We start from the raw sequence: 21,207 nt of genomic DNA on the forward strand, positions 1-21,207 counted from the left end.
CTGACTGCATGGCACAGTCTCTTCAGAAGTATGACTATGCAGCACAGATGTTTTCCATCTATTAAAAATCCCTGTTTTGTTTTTCCTATAGGATGAGTACTGTCCATCCTGAAATATTTATAAAGTATAAGCTTTTAACAGGAGGAAAAAGTGCTCAAAGCAAAACAGGAAACGCCTTGAGCCATTTTCTATTGCCAAAGAGCTATTATTTTCAAGTACTTTATAATAAGAAATCTGATTTATAAAAAAGCAAGGAATGCACATTCCTAAATTTTAGGATAATAGCTTACCTAACACCAAACACTTGACTTTTAGTTTAGATATAAAAAATTAAGTGGGAAGCTTCAGTGGGAAACTCAGATTGCAGTTATATTGTTTAGTTCTACTACCAAGTGTAACTGCACTTTCAGAACAAGAACTTAACATGTCTGAAGCAATTCTGAGTGCTTCACTGACTTCCCTGGAGGCTCAAACTGAACATCTGAAGGCCACTGGTGCAACTGCCCTATTCCACTTGTGTGCTCCCATGAATTCAAGAAGCACAGAGTACCCAAAGCCTGACAACACTCTGAGGAACAGTACATAACGTCAGAGAACAGCAATGGCTCCTAAGGTCAGGACACAGCTGATGCTGCTGAGTATAAAAGCAACTATGTCTTGGGTGTCAGAGCCAGAAAAATGAGTAATGTTACACAGAAATACTGTAATGGCTACACTGCATCCTGGTCCTTGTATATTGCCCATCTCACACCAGCAGTAAGCTTCTTGCCTTTGAACCACACCTTTTTAAGATGCCTTATATCCTTGAGACACTTCAGTGGCCAATTTTGTGGCATCTGCATGGAACCAAAACATACATAATATACATACTCATATAGAGATATATTTTAAGCCAGTTTCACTTCTTTCACTTTGTGCTACTCTGGATTCATACTGACTTTGTGCTCCAATGTATTAAGCTTATCAAGTTTCCAGTAAGGTGATGGAGCAAAGGTTGAGAATGTTACAATCAACAGAACGACTTCTATTGGAAACACTTTTTAGGGCTGTTCTGAGGGCTCTGGGACTATTAGACCACTACTCGTAAACTAAAGTTTATGTAACACTACATAAGAAGAACCAGTATTCTCAATAAAAAGCCATCCTAATGAATAAAGCTCAAGTTTCTTGCACCACAAAGCATTTCCATAAGAAGCCTAGAATTGAGATAAAGCTTCTTAAATCTCTACTGAAATAAAACTGAAAATAAACATATATTTCATTTTAGGGAAGCGTGTCCTCAGGTTTTATCATTAAATTACAGCTGCCTATGTTGGTATTTATAATGCTCTATGGATGATTGAAAATGAATCAATAACACATGGAGAGAAATAAAATTTCACTAACAGGATCTGGAATTAATTTCCTCTCCTCCACCTGGCTTAACTTACAAGGTAATACACAGTCCTCAAGGAAAATAATTAGTATCTTGCATGGCAAAAGGCCTAGTCTCCAACTTGGAACTAGGAAGACATAAATACACTTGCACAAAATACTTTGTATATGTTAAACAATTGTTTTGAGACACATGATATAAATTTTAAACACCTACTGACCAACTAAACCATGTGCTACATGTATGGGAACTGCTGAATCACTGCCTGAACCTCTGATTGATTACCTGAGGTGAGCAATGAGTCAGCCACGGGAGCACAGGTGAAGGCAATTCACCTGTGCTGCCGGAAGGAGTGGAGCCTGGCTGCACCTCTTCTAGACCCACTTAAGAGTTGACTACCAGTAAGGAAGAATCTCTTCTGGAGATCTCTCCTCTGGAGTTTTGCAGTGAGCCTAGGATGTGGGTAAGCATTCTATCTAGTCTCTTTTTGTTATTATAACCTGCTTAGCTAAACTCTTGTTTATTTCATAATTATAACATCTGTATATTCATTGATGATACACTACATGACTATGAACCAGGCAGACAACAGCAAATGCTTGTATTAATGTGAAAACAGCTCTTACCATTTTCTCCAACAAAGGCCACTTCTACTATTATACCAACTAACATGGTACTGTGCTGTTCAGCCTGATCAGCTGACCAAATGCTTCAGCTCCTTTCAGTAATTCAGCAACAAAATACTCAGCCACCACAGTGGTCTCATGGTGCTTGTTGCCAGCTACAGAAGGACCTAGAGAAGGCAGAACAACAAGACAGTACAGAAAGTAGAACTTTGTTACATGTGCTCATTAAAGAAGGAGCTGCTCAAACTGAAATAACTCAAGAATCCGAGTACATTCATACAGTTAGTAACCATAATGATCCAAGAGACGGTTGCAGCTTCATGTACATTTCAAGCCTGTTGAGAAGAGGCAGAAGTTTCTAATATCAGAATGCTAGATCTAACCTTCAAAGCAGTGACTATTTTTGTTATTGTATAATAGAAAACAATTGATTTTGAAACTGTGTTGTTTAATTACAAGATTAAAGAGTTGATTATAGTTCAAATGTTCTCTTTAGTTCATCAAAGGTTTGAGTAATAGCAAGAAGGTACAGAAGGAATAACGAGAGGCTGTCTGTCTCAACTGTGCTCTTTCCTAAGACAAACTAAATCTTGAGTTATGCAAGCTGAACAAAATACATCTCAGTAAATATATTTCAAACCTTCTCCCACTTCAGTTCCCTTGGAAGGAGTAATACTATGTTTTTTCACACACTGGTGTTCATAAAATCCTTCAAAGATTTACAAACAGTTATCCTCATGGCCGGGAGTGTTGTCATGCTCAGTGCCTGCTGGAGGGCAAGCTACATGAGTCATCTGCAGGGGCCAGCCTGTTTGGCCTTGCTGGGTTGCAGGTGGCTACTTCGGTACTTCATGGATCCAGAGGAAGCTTGGGCACACACATGCTCAAACACAAAATGACACTGAAGAACCCAAAGCATTTTTCTCTCAAGCTTGCGCTTTTAAAGCTAGTCGTAAGATCTCTGGTAATATGAGACCACCTCTTAAAGGAAACCAAATTGAGATGTTATAAGGAACAAGCAGGAAATAGGTAAAGAAATAAGTAAAGAATAGCAAAGCAATATGGACAAAGCTAGGAACTACAAACTTGAGGAAGCAGCTCATTGCAGTCCAATCATCAACCTGCTCCCATGATGCCCACTAATCACGTTCCTCAGTGCCACATCTCCACGTTTCTTGAACGCCTCCACGGATGGTGACCCCACCACCTCTCTGGACAGCCTGTGCCAGTGCATCATCACTCTTTCTGAGAAGAAATGTTTCCTATATCTGACCCAAACTTCCCCTGGCACAACTTAAGGCTATTACCTCTTGTCCCATCACTATCTACATGAGAGAAGAGGCTGACCCCTGCCTCACTGCCACCTCCCTTCAGGCAGTTGAAGAGAGTGACAAGGTTTTCTGAGCCTCCTCTTCACCAGACTGAGCAATCCCCGTTCCCACAGCCACTCCCCATAAGACCCATGTTCCAGGCCCTTCACAGCTTTGTTACCCTTCTCTGGACACGTTCCAGGATCTCACTGTCTGCCTTACCCTGAGGGGCTCAAAACTAAATACATACTTGAAGTAAGGCCTTACCAGTGCCACGTACATGGGGATAATCACCTCCCTGCTTCTGGTGGCTGCATTATTTCTGACACAAGCCAGGATGCCATTGGCCAACTAATATCCCCAGATTCTTTTCCTTTGTGCAGCTTTCCAGCCAAAATGAAGATATGGTAAAGCAGAATATACCTATAGCACTATATGAAAATCAGAAAATGAACCATCTGCAAAATGAGTTCATAGAATGAGCTGCATGTGCATTAGACATAATGACACCTGAAAGCCACTGGCTGCAGTGAGGGAACTTCTATATGGAGTCACATGAAAGGCAGTGAGAAATACCTCAACAGCAATGCAAATGATGGGGAAAGGGGTTCATGCAGCACCTACCAAAGAGATAACTCAAGAAATGCACCAATTTCTGCAAGGACACTTCTGTCAATGAGCTCCAGACTAGCCCTGCAAGAAGGACCTTCCCTGAAGCAGGGCCAGAAAGTCTGTACAGAGTAAATCCAGGCACTGAGGGGACACAGAGGTGGCTTTGTTAGTTTTCCTGGCAAAGGTGAGACTACAGAGCTGCTAAAGCCTGGCTTGGTTTGCTGCTGCTCGATGTGTTCAGAGTGCTGGGCTGAATCCCAGCAGTGCTAATTGTGTCTCTAATTACTTCTGATAGCAAAGCAAAGCTAACTGACACAAACTGTATTGTAGGGCATCTTCCTGTCACTCAGATGAGCAGACTGTCCACAACTTTTGAATCCTGTCCCATATACAGGGAGCATGTGTTTCCCAGGATAAGGGGAAGAGTTCTACTATGTCATTTACAAAAACCATAGGCCCCTGGAGAGCAGTAACCTTGCTCCACAACTTACAGGCAATTTTACAAGAAACGACCAAATTTCAGAGGCAGTAAGTTAACAGATTTGGCAACAGATAATTCTGTTGTAATTGGCTATTCTTGCACAAACCACTTAAGGAAAGCGTATTGGTTGAAAGCCATAAAGTGCATATACATAGATGGAGTGTCATCATAGAATCATGCAAAAGCAGGCTGGGTTATGCCGTGCTAATGTTTTCTTTATCACTGTTTGTATGAGGCTAAGAGCACGTGTTAGATTGTGTTTTAGTTTGCTCTTTTCATATGTTGGTGGTAGACCTCTGAGATGCTAGGTTAAGTTATGCTGCATATGCAGTACAATAAAAACAGCTTTAGAAATCCAGTACTCAAAGAAAACGAAAATGTTGCTTGTTATGTGTTCTTTATTATGTCTCACCTTAGCAGGGTGGTTTTTTGTTGTTGTTGCTTTTAATACAGATAGTCTCCAACCTTTCTAGGACTGTATCTTGCAAAATCGTCTGAGATCTTCAATTTACCTTCTCAGCTACTTATAAAAAACAACTGTCAGGTTTGCCCTAGAAGCAAATTTTTCCTTTCTTTCTCAATTGTTCTCAGTCCTCTCCTGATAAAAAAAATACGACTTGGAATTAGTTTACATAGAAGATACGTTTAAAAATAACCTTTAACAGAGCCTACAGGAGCTTGTTGGTTTTGCTTGGCAAACAATTTCCAATTCAAAGTTGCATGATCTTACACCATTAAAACAGAGCAACTCTTGCTACATGGCTGGCATCCAAATAAAAATCAAGTAACATTTATTACCAATATGACATAACTTCTGTTTAAAGAGAGAAGGGATTTCAAACAGCTTAGCTGAAGCAGCAGGATCTGCACAGAAGGATTTTATACAGAACTGCCTGCACTATACAGCATTCTTTTCTTCAGATGAAAAACAAACCTTTCTGTTTGATAGTTACCAACTACTTCCAAGATAGTTTTCCTTTTATTTCAGCGTAAGACAGACAATTCTCATTGCAGATCAGAAGATTCCTGTCTGAGTCTAAAGGGAAGCTCATGGCAATTTTTGTTAGCAAAACGCACAAGTTGCCATGCTGCATTTCTGGAACACGATAATCTGATTGGCACGACTGGCATTTCATGTTTTGACCACAAAGTCAAATAAAGTAGCCCGAACAATAACTTCCAACAGAGTAAGGTTCCGAACACAGACAGCATTACCCGCAGCTGCATGAGCGCTGTACCCGCAGTGAGGAAGAGCCGAAGTGACACGAGGCCGGCAGTTCGCCAAGCGGAGCGCCTTGGCCTCGGTGCTCCCTGTAGGCAGCGATCAGACCGCCTGCACGCAGCGCACCGCAGCGCAGCCTCCGGGACCGTGGGAGCAGCAGAACCGCAACCACGCGAGGATCGACGAAAGCGGACTTACAGACATCCTGACAGGCCTAGGGACGCGCGGTAAGAGAAGGGGAGACGAGGGACCCAGGCGATATGCCGTGCAGCGGGAGTCCCGCTGCCCCTAGGCGTTCTGCGCGGGTATGACAAAAAAAAAAAAAAACCAAACTCTGCGTGAACAGCTGCGCAGCCCAGCGCCATCCTGGAACCGGGCGACTCTCACGAGGAGCCCTCCTACGGAATCGACACGACCGAACCACCGCATGCCCCTACGACTACATCTCCCGTCGGGCACTTCGCCACGGCACCGCCAGCGCCGACAGCCAATCCCAGCTCGAACCCAGAATGCGTCGCGGCTCCGCACACTGCCATTGGCTGAATTTGAAAACAACGCGCGAACGTTAGCGGGCGTGCTCTTTGGACGGCGGTGGCGCTGCGCGCAGGTGGGCGGTGCAGTGGGGCGCTCGGCACGGGCTCTGAGGGTGCGGATGGCCAGCGCGGTGCGGGCACGGGCCTCCGCGGGCCGTGGGACTGAAGCGAGGGGCGGTGGTGGGCCGATCGGCGGGGTACTGCTGTCTCCTCCCGTGCCATGAAGGTCCTGATGGCGGGTAAAGGCTTGCCGGAGAGGGTGTGGCTGAGGTCTCCTCCAGCCCCCTGCGGCTGCCCTTGCATCCACTGGCAGCCCCTCCTGGCGCGGACAGGCCGACGGGAGAGCACTTCTTCCGCGGCGGTATCTACGATTTCCGCCTCGGGACGTCCGAGGTGTCCGCAGCGCTGTCGTGCCTGACGGGCAGCTGGGCGATCGGCATTTCGCAGCGTTACCGATGTCAGCGTAACACTCACATGTAGGGCTACTGTTCCAGCTCTGCGTGCGGCGCACCGCTTGCTTCTCCTTCTCAAACGAGAAATCACAGCACGAGAGCAGGATCCTGCTAAATGCCGCTTTGCGAGCAGCCATCGCTGAACGTAAAGCGGCGGTTATGAGACGTGCGGCCCCTTTGGCGGCGTCAGCGGTTTGCGGTTGCCTAGCGACCTGCGGGAGCGACCGTGCTCGGCGCGTCCTGCTTAAGACGGCGTTTGCTGAAGCTCGGGCGGTATTTCAGGGCGGGCTTTCCCCTGTTTGAAAGCTGTAGGGAGAGAGAAGAGAACGCCTGGCCCGTTCTCTTCAGCGTGACTTTCGGCGATGGCTGCCTAGCCCTGTCCGACTCGGTAGCTGCGTTTTGCTGGTCGGGTAGGAGGGCTGAGCTGTGTGTTGCTCCATCCCGGCTTTTTGTGCTGCTCGCGCAGATCAAAAACGTGACTGCGTGAGAGGCAGCGTTGTCAGCGGGCGAAGGGCCGTGCCCCAGCGCTGGTCCCATCGGCCGCTTTAACCGCTGAAGTTCATCAAACGTTTCCTATTCCCTATTAGCACTTACGGACACTGTATGTGCGCTGCTGGAGCTTGGCGTGAGGGTGTAGGGTTGTAAGGCGGCTGAATCGCTGTCCAAGCTGTAGGAAGCTGGGCAGCACCAAGTGTTAGAGTGCTTTTTGCCGTGATAGATGAGTGATATCCTGACAAGCTATTTCAGAGGGCAAATATAAACTGCAAAGATGGCACCTGTAGTATCAGAGGAAGAAGTAGCAGGAGAATGAAGTGTGGGCAAAATACGCGGGTATTTGTATGTCAGATGTGCATCTTAAGGGTTATTTGGGTGTCCTGCCACGCTGAATCAATTACACTTTTCTGTAGCAGATCACTGCTGAGACTGAGATGCACTGAAGGAGTTAAATTGCGGATTTAAAAGCCAACAGTTGTACTCTGGCGTGAGGTTTTCTGATGTTTAGTATCCTCTTAATACCAAAGCTACCTGTTAGACTTCACAGTGCCTCTGAGTCCTGCCTTGTGTAAAACTGCATCGGGTTATCCTTTTTCATACCAACGATTGATTAGGTGCCACAGGGATAAGCCATTGCAATGTTCTATTGTGATAAGCTTTTATTCCAAAAGGAGACTTGAACTGCAAAATGAGATGACGGGAAAGGTTATGTGGAGCGGGCCTGCTTTTACTAAATGGTATCTGTGACTATTTCCATCAGCCATCATGGCTCTAGCAAGGCTGTGCTACATGCAAAAGGCTTTTTCCCAATGGGCGGTTGTGGTGTGATTTAGTCTGACAGGCCGCTTGGCACCACAGGGTTTGCTCCTTGTAAGGAGATGGAGGGGAGAATAGGAAAAAGGTTACGCTTGTGGGTTTGAGATAAAGTTGAGTAGAACAGAAAAGGAAGACGAAGCAGGAGTCAGTCCACACACACAAAGCAAACTGCAGATATCACTTAGTGTCATATTTCCTAACTGAGCTTAGGAAATCTGCATCGTGCGTTGAAAGAGCAAAGAATAATTTCTTTTTGTATCATCTTGCAGAATGGAAACAAATTCAGAAGAAGATAACATTTTGAGACCATCCTATGTAGCTGGCATAGAGCTTCCAGAAAGAACAGGACTGGTAAATGTGGAAGACATAAAAACAAATCTCTCTGATGAGTTTAGTTCAGTTTCTTCAAGCTCAGACATGAGCCAGGTAAGAAAGCTTCAATATTAAAATTAATTGGATCTTGTAAAAGAAACTTCATTCTTTTCTTGGTAAGAAGAATTAGAATCTTAAAGAAGAGATGACAGTCATCTGTGCCTTTAGACTGTGCATAGACACGTGTGTGTGTGTTGCTTTGATACCCTGTGAGGTGCCCCAGTCTCAGTGGGTGAAGCTGACGTCACTTCAGAGAAGCAGAGTGATGGAAGACTTGTGCTTATAGTTGGCCTGAATGCAGTACATGAGTGTACTGCAGTATTATTTGTTTTGAAACTCTAGGCTCTCACAAGGAAGTTTAGCAGGGGCCAAAGCACTTGTGAAAACAGAGTGAAATATTCGTGCTTCCCGTGTCATCAAATGAGTCTGTTACAACAGGCTGATGACAAGAATGCTGTGTAAATGTGCTAATCATCAGAGAGAGGATCTAGTCAGATTTGTAACTTCCAGCTCTTTCCATTTTAGAGGTCTAGTTTGGAGCCTAGGGGACACATACAAGTTTGCCTGCGCATTAAGCCCTTCACAGCACTGGAAAGAGCAAATGGATCTCAGGTAGGACATTTACTTAATCTTAACACTAAAAACAAACAAACAAAAAAAGCAAACTACCAAACAAAAGAAAACAAACAACCCTTAATGTATACGTGTTTTCTTTTCCCCTCATGATGATCTTTTAAAACACTTTTGATGCCTGCATTACTTGTGCTTCCTTTTAATAGGGGTGTGTTTCACTTGAGGACTCAACAAGCGTTATACTGAAACCCCCTAAGAGCTCCTGGAGTCGACCGACTGACAAAACTGCAGGACAGGCGATACAGAAATTCAGCTTTTCACGAGTAAATGAATTTTCTTTAAATGCCTCTAAGTTATGTGTGGAAGATGTTGCTTGTCTTCTGTTACTTAATATAAAACAAACAAGCTTCTCTTAAGAATTCTCTGCATGATTATAAGCGTGTATCTGACTCCTACAAGTATGTAAGGATTGCTTAAACAATCTAAAGAGATTAACCAGCTTCTTGGTAACGTTCAGGTGTTTGGACCTGAAACAACTCAAGAAGAATTCTTTGAAGGTACAGTGAAGCAGCCAGTGCTAGACTTCCTAGAAGGATGTAATCGCCTTGTTTTTACGTATGGCATTACAAATGCTGGGAAAACCTACACATTCCAAGGTAAGAGTAGAAATTTTTTTTTTTCCTTGAATTAGTTTCTTAAAGCAGGATTTACTTCAGATTATTTCAGAGAGGGGAGGAAGCCTCGAAAACAGTTGAAAGCTTGCATATTTGTTAAATGTGGGATTTTGCTGCGTTTTCTTTTCCCCCTTCTCTTATGGCGAAGCTGATGCAGAACATCCTGGCTGTTTTCAAGTGATGCCCTGTAATGTCTAAGGAATGGGTTGTGTTTCACTAGTAACACTGCAAACGCTGCTTCAGACTGTAACTGGCCTCTAAATTCTTTGTGCTTGCCTTGAGATTCAAATCAGTTATCTTCGTCTTCGTTTACTTTGTACGTTGCTCATGATAATTACTGGGGCCTTTCTTTTGCTTACAGGGACAGAAGATGATGTTGGTATTTTGCCAAGGACGATGGATATGTTGTTTAAAACTATTGGAGGAAGGCTATACACAAAAATGGATCTGAAACCTATTCGGTGGCGAGATTACCTAAAACTGACTAAAGACCAAGTGAGAGAAGAAGCTGCTCTTAAAAATTCCTTGCTTCGTCTGACAAAAGAGGTAGGAGACTACTTCATAAAGAAACGATGAGTACATGCGTCTTGAGAGAGCTCAGTGTGATCCTGTGCATTGTGTGATGAAAGAGGCTTGTGTGTTCTCGCGTAGTTGTTTATTCATCTTTCTGTTCCTGTTGAAAAAGAATGAAGCATCTTCTTAGTGGCATGCCACACCATAGTGGGGTATTTCAGTTGTGGAGTTAGATTGATCTTATTGAGGAGTTAGTTAAGTGTGCGTCAAAGGCAGGTGGCAGTCAGACTCTTTCTGAATAACTTTGAGAGCCCAGGCACGTGTTAAGTCTGGCTGCAATGATCTGTAAGTATGGCGGGGGGAAACAACACCTGTCTTCTACATGTGCATGAACCAAAGCTGTGTAAAACTGTTCCAGCTTTAGTGAGGATGTGGAAAGAAAGTGCAGTGAACAGCTGTATGCTGATCTTAACTCTCTAATGGAGTAGGATGAGATGTGATCATGTGCTAGAGGTGCCTCCTCTGGTTTCAAGAGCCATGTTTGTAGGTAGAACACTTGACCTGATAAACTGAGTAGCTGCAAGCTTTGCTGCCTACCCAAAGCCAGATCTGTGTGCGTTGTGTAGATGAAAATTTCCCAGTTTTTCTTCTTAAGCATACTGTGTCTGGTAGGTGAGACTCCTTGTCTTCACTTTAGTAGATGGGAATTTCTTTCTACTTTTGTGCTTTAATAGGAAAAAAAAAAACACCACTCAGAATCTGTAGCCTGGGAACTGATTATGCGTGTGTGAACATCATAAGTTCTGGATGTTGGGAACCATTTTATATTATTAAGCAGTTTGGACAAAGAAAATAGGATATTTACAAAGTTTAGAGTTAATTTCAGTTGTGTAAGACTTTGACAGCCTGTGTTAAGAAGCAATGAGCTGCTTACCTACACTAAATGATAAAGTATTCTACCTTAACTTCAGTTTCCAAGAGTTGACCCAATAAGCCATAAGATATGGAAGTCCTGAATTATGAAAATGACAAAAAGAAAAATACTTCAGGAATCCTCGTTTGATGAAATCGAGGGTAATATGCAGACTACAACCAGGCTGTTGGAAATCATTCTGTTAAGTAACTCCTTCCAGTTTGGGATTCTCCTCCATTTTTTCTTTTTTCCCCCTGTATCGGCGAGCTGTAGTATGTTACAGTAAAGGAAATGCCAGGAATGAGTAGTAAGGTAAAAACACAGGAATGTATGAGTGCACTGAAGCAATTGTAATGTACAGCCAGGATTTTGGTGTTGGTATATTGAAACTATGCTGTATTGCTTTCTGGGAGGGCCATATAGCTGTATTTTAAAAAAAGAAAAAAACAAAACAAAAAAACAAGAAAACCAAACAGGCAACAGGTGGTGTGTTGGTGCTGTACTTCAGTAATAAATCCAGAAGTCTCTCTTTTCTTTTGCAGGTAGACCATCGCAATAGCCCTAACGGCAAAGCACCGGCTGATTCTAAGGGTATGTTTTCTATTAAACAATACAGAAGCTTTTCTAACTGCTAAGGTCAAGAACTGGTTCCTTGCTAATGTTAATAATAAAGGGATTATTTGGCTTTTATTTGTGATGGATTGGAATAATGGGCAGGACATCTGGGCAGAAAACAGAAGGGATGAAGTGGTTAGGAGACTACTTGGACGTCTAGCCTAACCTGGTGTTAAGCACGAGGTGTAAGTAAAACGAAGAGAAAGAGAATGGCTTGTGATAAGATTCCTAGTGATATTCTGTCAGGCTTTTAGGGCATTTAAGAACTACATTAAAAAGCCTTTGAAGAGTTCAGAATATTTCTAACCCAACTAGACGCGTTAGATTAGGTTTTGGAAGTGAAAAAGCAAGCTCTCAAGTAGATGTGTCTTTGCGAAGGTGTAGGGCAAGCATATGACTTCCAGATGCTCTGTGTGTGTATGGCAGGAGAGGGATGTCTGTGGTTTTTGCCTGGGAAAAGTTTTCTTTAATTAACAAGGCTGCTGTAATCTTAGTCGTTACTTATTTTTAAATGCAATTAGTTTTGCTGTCTCTGGATTGACTTGTAATATTTTCTACTTTGCAGGTGTAGGAAATCTCTCAAAAGGATCAGAACAATCTAGCAGATTATCTCTAGATAATTTCTCAAAGTTCTCTGTTTGGGTTTCATTTCTTGAGATTTACAACGAATGTTTTTATGATTTACTGGCTCCTATGTCGGATGACAAGAAAAAGAAGACACTTCGCCTTGCTCCAGACATCAAGGGATATTCTTACGTGAAAGGTAACTGGAGTGCTTTGCAAATCACCAAGCTTGTCATGGAAAAGTGCTATTTCTGTAATAATGTTTCTTCTGAGATAGAAAACTCTTAAATGTGTTCAGTTTAGCTCTAGAAATGTCTGCTTGAATGCAGAGGCATACTGTATCTTGTCCTTTTCCATGGGAGGAAGAATCTTAGTCTTATCTCTCCTCAGCTTATCGTGTGTCTGAAGCAGACTTAATACAATATTTTCTTGTGTTGCCTAAATGTATTATTCTTTGTTTGTATACCTCATTTCTTGTTCACTTTTCCTTTTGCTAATGAAGCTCCCAAAGTCACTTTTCCTTCTTTTGAAAGGTCTGCAGTGGGTTCAGGTCTCTGATTGTGAAGAAGCTTTTAGACTTTTTAAACTGGGACAGAAACACCGGAGTTTTGCAAGCACAAAGCTGAATGCTTGCTCCAGCCGAAGGTGGGAGACTTTGTCTGAGGTTGGGTATAAGATGGTGTGGGGAAGAGGGATAAGTGAAAATACTGCCTGTGGCTTTTGTAGGGCAGAAGGCTTTAAAAAGGCTTGATATCGAGTGTTCCATTAGATATCCTGTAACTGCATGTGATTCTAGTGCTTGAAGCAAGATGGATTAGTCCTTCAAGCAGATAAGCGTGTACAAAAGCCAATTGTTTCATCAAGAACTCAGCAGAATAACTAAGCCTTCTTCCGTCTAAGTACTGGTGGTTTGGGAGAGGGAAGAAAAGCAAAACAAGCTGAGAAAAAAGTCTCTTTAAAAGGCTTACTGCATCCAGTTGAATTATGAAGTTAATTGAATCTCAAGTAGATCCAGCAGCGTTTTGACTTGATGTTGTAGATTTGTAAAAATATATATGTATTTCTGACTATTGATCTTGCTTCATTTCTCCTTACTGGTTTTTAAATGTCTCCTTTTAGCCACAGTATATTTACCATCAAGTTACTAAAAATTGAAGACCTTGAAATGCCACGAGTGACACGAGTCAATGAGTAAGTTCAGAGCAAAGGTCCCTTCTTCTTTTGGGGTGAAATTGTCAGTTGTTTTCAGTGTTGGTGTATTGATACTAGGCTACGTACTCAGCGTTCCCTGATGGAGCCTCGTGTATGAGTGGTGGTTCCCCATTTCCTATCGTCATACGGTACTAAACCATCCAGTTGCAGTGCTGTTCTGCATCTTGTGCCCTCTGTTCAGCACAGTGTTCCTCTATCCTGCTCCACTCGACTTCTGAACTAACGTTAAGTCCTCAGAAAGAAGCGCATGGCAGAAAAATGGAAGCTTTGTTGAAGAAGCGTTTGGCAGGAAGTAGCGTGCAGCTTTGCTAGGAAAGCAACATTAAAAAGCATGGGAGGGTTCAAGAAATTCTTCCATTGGGAGGAGTGGTTGTGTTAGAAATGAAAATAATCAGGGCACGTTCCGAGGCAAGAAAACTTAATTTTCCTTATCTGCCTTCAGGTTCTCCCTGTGTGATCTTGCTGGTTCAGAAAGGTATACCAAGACACGCAACGAAGGTGATAGGCTGAAAGAGAGTGGAAATATCAATACGTCTCTCCTGACTCTAAGCAAGTGTATTAGTGCACTCAGGATCAGTCAGCAGTCAAAGTAAGTCCTTGTACAAACTGGAAACCAGGTGTGGATTTCAGGTATTGCGTGCAACGTTTAAGCTATTGTCTAAAATGCAGAGTACAAAACTAAGGCTTGAGTGAAAAGTATACGTAGACTTCTGCAGTTGTGTGAAGCCTTGTTGATCTAACAAAGTGGTCTATAAACTTGTCTGCTTTGTTTATTTTTTATTTAATTGTTTTAATAAGCCTTTAAGTTCTGAATCTTTGAACATGTTATCGTGGACTTAAGCGACTTAACATTGTTTCTTCTGGCCTTGCCTTCTCAAAGAAATCCTGGGATAAGATAGACAATTTCTCTTCACTATTTTCTCTACAATAATGCAGACAGAAGAGAAGCCTACGTGCTACTTTTGCCTGCGGTTGGGCTCTAAGTGAGTGCAGGCAGAACTTTCTGTATTTTAAAAGGATGTAGTATTTATTTACAGTCACAGCTGGATGCAACCGCTCAGGAGCGGCTTTCTCTGTAGATTCTAATTTCAAGATGTCTTTCTCCCACACAGATTAAGTGTGCTCTGTGCTTGGGAAATGCCATTGTGTGCTTTAAGAAATTCTCTTGTTTGCTAACACTCTGCCTGGTAGCCTACTCAAATTCTGTTGTGCTTTAAAGAAGATGAAAATAGGCCTAGCTAGAGGTTTACTCTCTCGTCGGTCCTTCCTTTCTAGGTAAGAAGGGTGCCTTTAAAGTTAGCTGCTTCTTGAAGAGCTGTGATGTATTCAGAACTGTTTTATGTTCTGGTCCTGATCACTTGACATCTTAACAACTCAGAAGAAATGTACTGAAGCTTAATCACTTATCATACTGATAGATGACTTTGATAGTCATTTTCTTAACACGACTCTTGTTTAGCACTCCTGCAGTAGAGCTGCTTCTGGGTCGTGTGTGTGTTGTGACAGCAGTGTAACTATCTGAAGCTTTCTTGCACTATTTGCAGAATTCAGTAGCTGTCAAGAGTGCAGTGGGCAACCTCACCAGGGAGGTGAGGTTTTCTTACAAGTAGAAGCTGTTTTCTGAGAAGTAGATAGGCCGTTTTTGCAAAGATGGTAAGGGAAAGAGAAAGGAGAGAGAGAATTGAAGGTAATGTGAGGCCGTGTGACCTAACAGAGGCCAAATGTTGAACGTACTTTTTGTTTTAAATATTCTGGTGCGATGTCCAAGAAGATAAAGGCTGCGTAGTAGCTGGAACAACCACACAACCTGTCTGCAGACTAGCAAAAAGCGATAGCATTAAAAACCGCCCACAACGCAAACTGATGTAAGGACTACTGCCGCTATTAATATGCTGTCTTCCACTTGGATAGCTCATACACTGAACTGAAGGTGTTAACTTGTGGTAATGGGCTTTGCTGTGGTTTTTGTCTCCAAAGGGTGCAGCAGCACATACCGTTTCGGGAGAGTAAGTTGACGCACTTTCTTCAGGGATTCTTCAGTGGAAAAGGGAAGATACACATGTTAGTAAACATCAGCCAGTGTGCTTCAGCCTATGATGAAACGTTCAATGTGCTGAGGTTCTCAGCTCTTGCACAAAAAGTGAGTGTGCTGTAGTCTCTCCTGGGGTTGTTGTGCTTCTTTGGGGTGTGAGGGCGGAAGCCCTTCTCTTCTGAGAATCTTATTCCTAAAAGGTATTCAGCCTAACAAGAAGCAACTTGTTATATCGGGAGGAAATTCTCCACTATGGACTTAATTTTCCTCTCTTCCCAAAATATGATCCCACCCAGGAAAGCAAATCCAGCTAGCCCATACGTGTTGTAATTTTGACTCTTGTTCAGGTCAAGCCCTGACAATATAAATGGAGCAGCAAAGAGTTTGAAAGGCTGTGTTATGGCCGTAAGAGGCTTCAGTGGGGAAGAAGCGGAGGTTAGTCAGAATGGGTAGGAATGAGAGTCATGATATAAGGCTGAAGAAGTTAAACTGTCCGATCAGTGCTGCAGGCTTGATGGAAGTGTTTGAAGCGTTGGCAGTTTGTTGTCTGAAGCGTGATTGGTGGATGTGTGCCCTCGGATTGTGGCCGTATCTAAGGAGGTTAAGTGGGAAAGTAGAAGGAGCAGCCTATGAGGGTGATGTGGTTGTGCAAGACAAAGACCTGAAAAGATGATGTCCAGTTGCATGGAGTGCAACTGGAAACTGAAAGCAAAAGCAGAAACCTGTGGCTTCGTGAAGTGGCAGTTCTTGCACGTTGTTTAGCTAGTGATAGTCTTGAGACTAAGGGGAGGATTGGAGTCTGCAGTAACTCCTTTCTACTTTCTTGAAAACTGGTTGAATTAGTGACCAAACAAAGGCTATAGGCCAAGGGAGTAGTAAGCTCTGGAGAGGAAATGACAGCAGGTCCCTCTTGGAAGTTCTAGTCAAGGTTGAAGGAATACTGATGGCTTTGTTCTTTTATTTCCTGGGCAGGTTATAGTAACGGATGCATCTGTTCCTCCTCGTGATGAGTCATTTGGCCCGAACTCAGCCAGTGGGTCATCAATGCCTTGTTGCTCTAAAATGACCGTCCCAAGGAGAAGCACTGGATTTCTGTGGGACCGGACCCTAGAAGATGTAGTGGAAGATGATGACTATGAGATGGAGCAAGAACATAAGAAGTCAGGAGAAGAAACAGTGCTGAAATATGAAGAAAATAAAGTCCTGGTAGGGAAAGAAGAATATTCAGTAAGTGCCCGGACTGCTTTAAGAATTAGTGAATCCCTGAGGCTTGTAACAACATCCTTCTTTTCTTCCATCTCCCTCCTCTTCGTTCTGAGCACCCTTTCTGTCCCTAAATTCAATGTTAAGAACTAAGTGGAATTTCCGAATTACTGAATGGCCAGGGTTGGAAGGGACCTGAAGGATCATGGATCTCCAACCCCCCTGCCGCATGCAGGGACTCCAACCTCCCCATTCAATACCAGACTAGGCTGCCCAGGTCTCCATCCAATCTGGCCTTGAACACCTCTAGGGATGGGGCACCCATAATCTCTCTGGGCAGCCTGTTCCAGCACTTCACCACTTCCTCTGTAAAGAACTGCCCCCTGACATCCAACTTAAATATTCCCTCCCTCGACTTAAAACCCTTTGCCCTTGTCCTGCTGTTATCTGTCCTTTCAACGAGGTAATTCCCCTCCTGTCTGTGGATGAATTTGGAATGACTGTGACTTAGTGTCTTGTGTGGGGAAGCTGTGTGAAATGTATCCAAATTGAAATAGAGCAATGAGGCATGCAGATGTGTTATTATTTTCTTGTGGTCAGTACATAGCAAGGATACAGGTGTTTTATTCTCTTTTAGGACCTTGCTTTGCTTCTTTTAAAAGTAACTTCTAGATTGGGCAAAGAGGCAGGAACAGAAGGCTTGAGAATATTTTGGTAGCATTTAATTAGTATTATCTCTCCCACCACCCCCTTCCCTCACCCACCCCCCCCAAAAAAAAGGGCATCTGCAAAGTAACAGCTGAATTCTATATAAGTTATCTGCTTTAGATTTCTTGGCAAATGACTTATCTGAGCAAGCCTGTAAGTTATTGAGCTAGGACCAAATGTGAATGCTTCTGTTTATGAATAAGTTAATAAAAGAAGTGGGAGGTCATTTTCAAATAGAGTGAAGGGAGAAAACTCAGTTCTAGCGAAACCATTGCTTGATGAAAAACTTAATAGTGCTGTTATCCTAGGCACTGCTGAATCTTGTGGAAGACTTGAAGAACAAACTTATTGCTGAGAAGAAGGACAAGTTACTGCTGGAACTGAAAATTCGTGATGAAGTGGCCCAAGAATTTACCCGATATTTTGCTCAGCAGGAAACAGAGTTCAAGTAAGTTAGCTTTAAACGCTCTTAAAGTTATTGGTTGAAAAGGAAAGGTGAGGGTGTATTCCCGTGTTGCTGAGAGTTGGATTCGATGAAAGAATAGTCTATTATTCTGCTGGACTTGCTCTTTTACTCTTACTTGGTCTCTGGTAAGAAATCAGTTTCTACCTGGACGGTGGATTGTAGGAGAAATATGGCGTAGGAAAGGCTTTGATTTGGAGGCTGAGGTGAGGAGGGTATCTTTACTGACTGCTCTCTTAGTGGCAAACAGAATTTTTCTGGCTCGAGGAGCTCAGGAAGAAGTCTTCTAGTAAACATTTGCATCTGTTGTCACCTGCTGCTGCTCTCCCTCACCTCCATCAGATCTTGGGGAGTGGGGAAATACATTTCTATGTCAGTGTAGCAGTAATATTCTGTGTAGTATTCTGTGGTGCCAAAATAGAGAAGCATCTTTGTTTTCAAGAAACTGCGCTAATAACGTAGCGGTTGAGATGGGTTGGCTTTTAGCTGACGTATGTTCTGTCTTTTGTTCTACAGAGAATGCCTTTCCCAGGAACGAGAACGGCTTGAAGAAAATTCTGAAAAGCGCCTTGACATTTTCAAGGAACTTGTAAGTGGTTATGCTGACAACCCAGGCGAAGAGAAACTAAAGAATCTGCCTCGCAGCGAACAAGCTGAACCCCTGGTATTTTTTCGTTCTTGCTTTTTCTTAAATATTTTCCTTTTTACTAGTTAAGTGGTATGGGCGCATCTTAGGGAGCTAAAAGGCTGGTCACGAGGAAACGCAGGCTGTGTTGCTGTATGGTGAGCAAGATGCATCTATTCTTCATCTAGTACGAATGGTTGCTGAGCCTTTCAGAAAGCTTTGGGAATTTGACGGCTTTTCTTTGTGTTTCTGCAACAGAAAACGAAAAATTACCCTGTGTTCAAGGAAAAAGGGAATCCTAGCTTATAGGTTAAATTTGCAGGAGTTGTATCTGTGGTAATATAAGAAAGGAGTGTGATAGTGGGTCGTCAAATACTATAAAATATAATAGCTGTTGCTAGATTGCCAATTCATATCTCCCACTCCCCGCGCCCCCCAGTACAACTCTCTGTTAAGTTGCACGTGAACTTGCAAGGTGGGCTTTGAAGCTGGAATTAAAAACTGTTTAGGTGGTTGACTTCACAGTGGCTATCCAAACTATCTGTAGAAGTAACAGCTATTGCGTAGGTAGCTATCCACCAACTGTAACTGACAAGAAATTGTGTTCCAGGGTGGAGAACGTAGCGCAGTGCGTGACACCTGTGCTGATCTTGAGGGCATTCTTGATTCTCTGCAGCGTGATGTTATGGATATTAAAAAGCAAGCTGTGGCAGCACATGGTTACATTGCATCCCTGGAGGATGCACAGGAAGCTATTGGTCGGCTTGAGGAGCAGCTGGAAAAAACTGGCTTTGAACTCATGAAGACCAAGGAAGAGCTGACAGAGAAAAACACCAAACTACTGAAAACTGAGGAAGAGCTGAGACAGAAGAACAAAGGTGAGTTGTGTGATGCCATGGGTAGAAGAAAGAAATAGTTCACTAATCCGAAGTAGAAATAACCAATTTGAGCTGGAAGTAGAGGAGATGTTCTACGTTTGGAACCATCGCCTGTATACAATACAAAGCCTGTGTGCAACATGAAGTGATTGTTTGTTCTGTGCATGTGTTCAGGTTGAACAATTGCACGGTTCTTGGTTATTTCATGTGTTTTCCACTTAAGCTGCAGCTAGCAGGCTGAAGCTTTCAGAAGTATGGGGTTAAATGTCTCTGTGTAGATTTTGCTGTTATATTGTAATCCCTGCTCTTCTTTACATCTTGCTGATGCAACCTTTTCATTCCAACAAATACAACTGTTGAAACACTCCCATAAGTGCAGGCCACGTGCAAATGACTTAATTTCTTCAAATCTACTCCAGCATCAGAATGCCTGTGAACATCTGGGATTACTGAATGAACTACCTATTGGCTACTTATTAATGCCAGTTTTTCTGTGTGTTACAGACTTTGAAATGCAGGTGATTCAATTGGATGAGTCTGTTGAGCAACTGAAAGCAGCAACCGAGGTAACTTTATCAAGAAAATCCTGTGCAGGATTATTTGTTTAAAACCAAGTTGTGGTAGCTTAAAATGCTGTTCCAGTAGGCTCCAGGAGTAGCTTTCTCACCAAGTTTAGCGAAACTGAACTTGCGTTTAAAATGCATTGTGCAATTCAGCTACTTAACACTGCATTAGAAGCTGATGACTGAACTATTTTTTTGTTTTTATTTCCAAGAGAATGAATGTGCAAAACGAAAGGATTCAAGAGCTAACAGACATCGTGGTGCAGAAAGATGCCATTATTACAAAGCTACAAGACTTGAGATCTCATTTAGAAGAAAAAGTGAAGGACTATGTGAGTTTTGCCCATCTCACTATCTTTACACCGAAACAACCCATCCCAAACCCTATGCTTGTAATGCATTCACTTCTGTAAAAGTGATTTTCTGTGTGAAGCTGGTACTGTTTGAAATTGTAAACAATTCAGGTTAATCTGAAGATAGTTGTTGTTAACACAAGCAACAAAAATATCAGTGTGTTCCACCAACTGCTACCTCACGCTCCTACATCAAAGGAAGAGCAGCAGTAGGAGTATATTGAGCGGAGTTTGAAGTATGAGTGGATGGCCAGGATACCTCTACATTCTATGCAGTCAATAGAACTCTCCTGACTAATATACTGCAAGCTACTGAGTATGTGAAGAGTAGCTTGGCTAGAAGTGTGTGTGCATACCACTTCTGGTGGCTTTTCTTCATTTTCTACCTTGATGTGTGGTAGCCTGAAGTAGCTCTGAAAGCATTTATAGTTAATTCTGTCACTCTGGTAAACTCCTCTTGATTGTGTGCAAGTCTTTTGCTTTGTAACCTGCTAGGCTCTTGCTCTCCCTTGTATACTGCACCGAGTATTGTGCTCGTCCTTATCTGAAGGTGTACCTGTTCTTGCTGTTGCTGGGATTTGTAACTGACATCTTTAGGGTCACGGGATAAATGTTGCAGCTGTGTAGTTTTGTGAAAATGTTTGCCTACAGAAGATTACTGTGCATTAAGTGGTCCTTTTGTTCAGCTTCAATGTAACTGGTCTTATATCAATACAGGAAAAGACTATAACTACTTTTAAAACAAAGCTGGCAAATGAGAACTCTAATAAAGCTAGTGAAAGCAGCCGATTCAAGGGACGTGAGGAAAGTGAGTTGGAAGTGGGCAGAAAGCGCTGTTTTGAAGATAAGCCTCCTGTGGAAGAGCCACCTCCAAAGAAAGGTACAGTTTCTTCCATCGCTGAACCAGGGGTCTTCCAAAAAACCAAATTGATTCCTATTCTGGAATGGAAGCAAAAGGTTGTGAAGCGCAACCTTATGGTATGAGGAGAAAATCCCGTGTTATTCTGTCAATAGAAGTAACTGT

The 21,207-nt window shown here is 42.8% G+C and overlaps 2 protein-coding genes across 8 annotated transcripts in view; one reads left to right on the top strand and one right to left on the bottom strand.

Annotated features, from left to right (window-relative positions):
* The window catches only part of PANK1 (pantothenate kinase 1), a 43,147-nt gene extending 38,219 nt beyond the window's left edge, over positions 1-4,928 (bottom strand). For both annotated transcript variants that reach the window (XM_048947214.1, XM_048947213.1), the window contains exons 1-2: positions 4,817-4,928; positions 2,002-2,168 (exon numbers count right to left, since the gene is read on the bottom strand). The gene's annotated coding sequence lies outside the window, so the exon portion shown is untranslated. The remainder of the gene's footprint in view (positions 1-2,001; positions 2,169-4,816) is intronic.
* Positions 4,929-5,117: 189 nt separating this feature from the next.
* Positions 5,118-21,207, top strand: part of LOC125694253 (kinesin-like protein KIF20B) — a 30,894-nt gene continuing 14,804 nt past the window's right edge. Inside the window, exons 1-20 of one of the 6 annotated variants that reach the window (XM_048947202.1) lie at positions 5,760-5,853; positions 5,973-6,233; positions 8,192-8,348; positions 8,820-8,906; positions 9,074-9,190; positions 9,385-9,523; positions 9,903-10,087; positions 11,510-11,558; positions 12,148-12,345; positions 12,680-12,791; positions 13,266-13,337; positions 13,801-13,947; positions 15,336-15,498; positions 16,363-16,617; positions 17,610-17,749; positions 18,281-18,428; positions 19,000-19,267; positions 19,772-19,833; positions 20,043-20,162; positions 20,901-21,063. In XM_048947202.1, coding sequence (XP_048803159.1) covers positions 8,193-8,348; positions 8,820-8,906; positions 9,074-9,190; positions 9,385-9,523; positions 9,903-10,087; positions 11,510-11,558; positions 12,148-12,345; positions 12,680-12,791; positions 13,266-13,337; positions 13,801-13,947; positions 15,336-15,498; positions 16,363-16,617; positions 17,610-17,749; positions 18,281-18,428; positions 19,000-19,267; positions 19,772-19,833; positions 20,043-20,162; positions 20,901-21,063 — 2,581 coding nt within the window. In that variant the 5' untranslated portion in view covers positions 5,760-5,853; positions 5,973-6,233; position 8,192. Of the gene's footprint in view, positions 6,291-6,328; positions 6,636-8,191; positions 8,349-8,819; positions 8,907-9,073; positions 9,191-9,384; positions 9,524-9,902; positions 10,088-11,509; positions 11,559-12,147; positions 12,346-12,679; positions 12,792-13,265; positions 13,338-13,800; positions 13,948-15,335; positions 15,499-16,362; positions 16,618-17,609; positions 17,750-18,280; positions 18,429-18,999; positions 19,268-19,771; positions 19,834-20,042; positions 20,163-20,900; positions 21,064-21,207 lie in introns of those variants that run through there. The other 5 variants (XM_048947200.1, XM_048947201.1, XM_048947203.1 and 2 more) reach the window with 5 other exon arrangements.

The sequence above is a fragment of the Lagopus muta genome, chromosome 5, assembly GCF_023343835.1.
Source record: "Lagopus muta isolate bLagMut1 chromosome 5, bLagMut1 primary, whole genome shotgun sequence".
NCBI lineage: Eukaryota > Metazoa > Chordata > Aves > Galliformes > Phasianidae > Lagopus > Lagopus muta.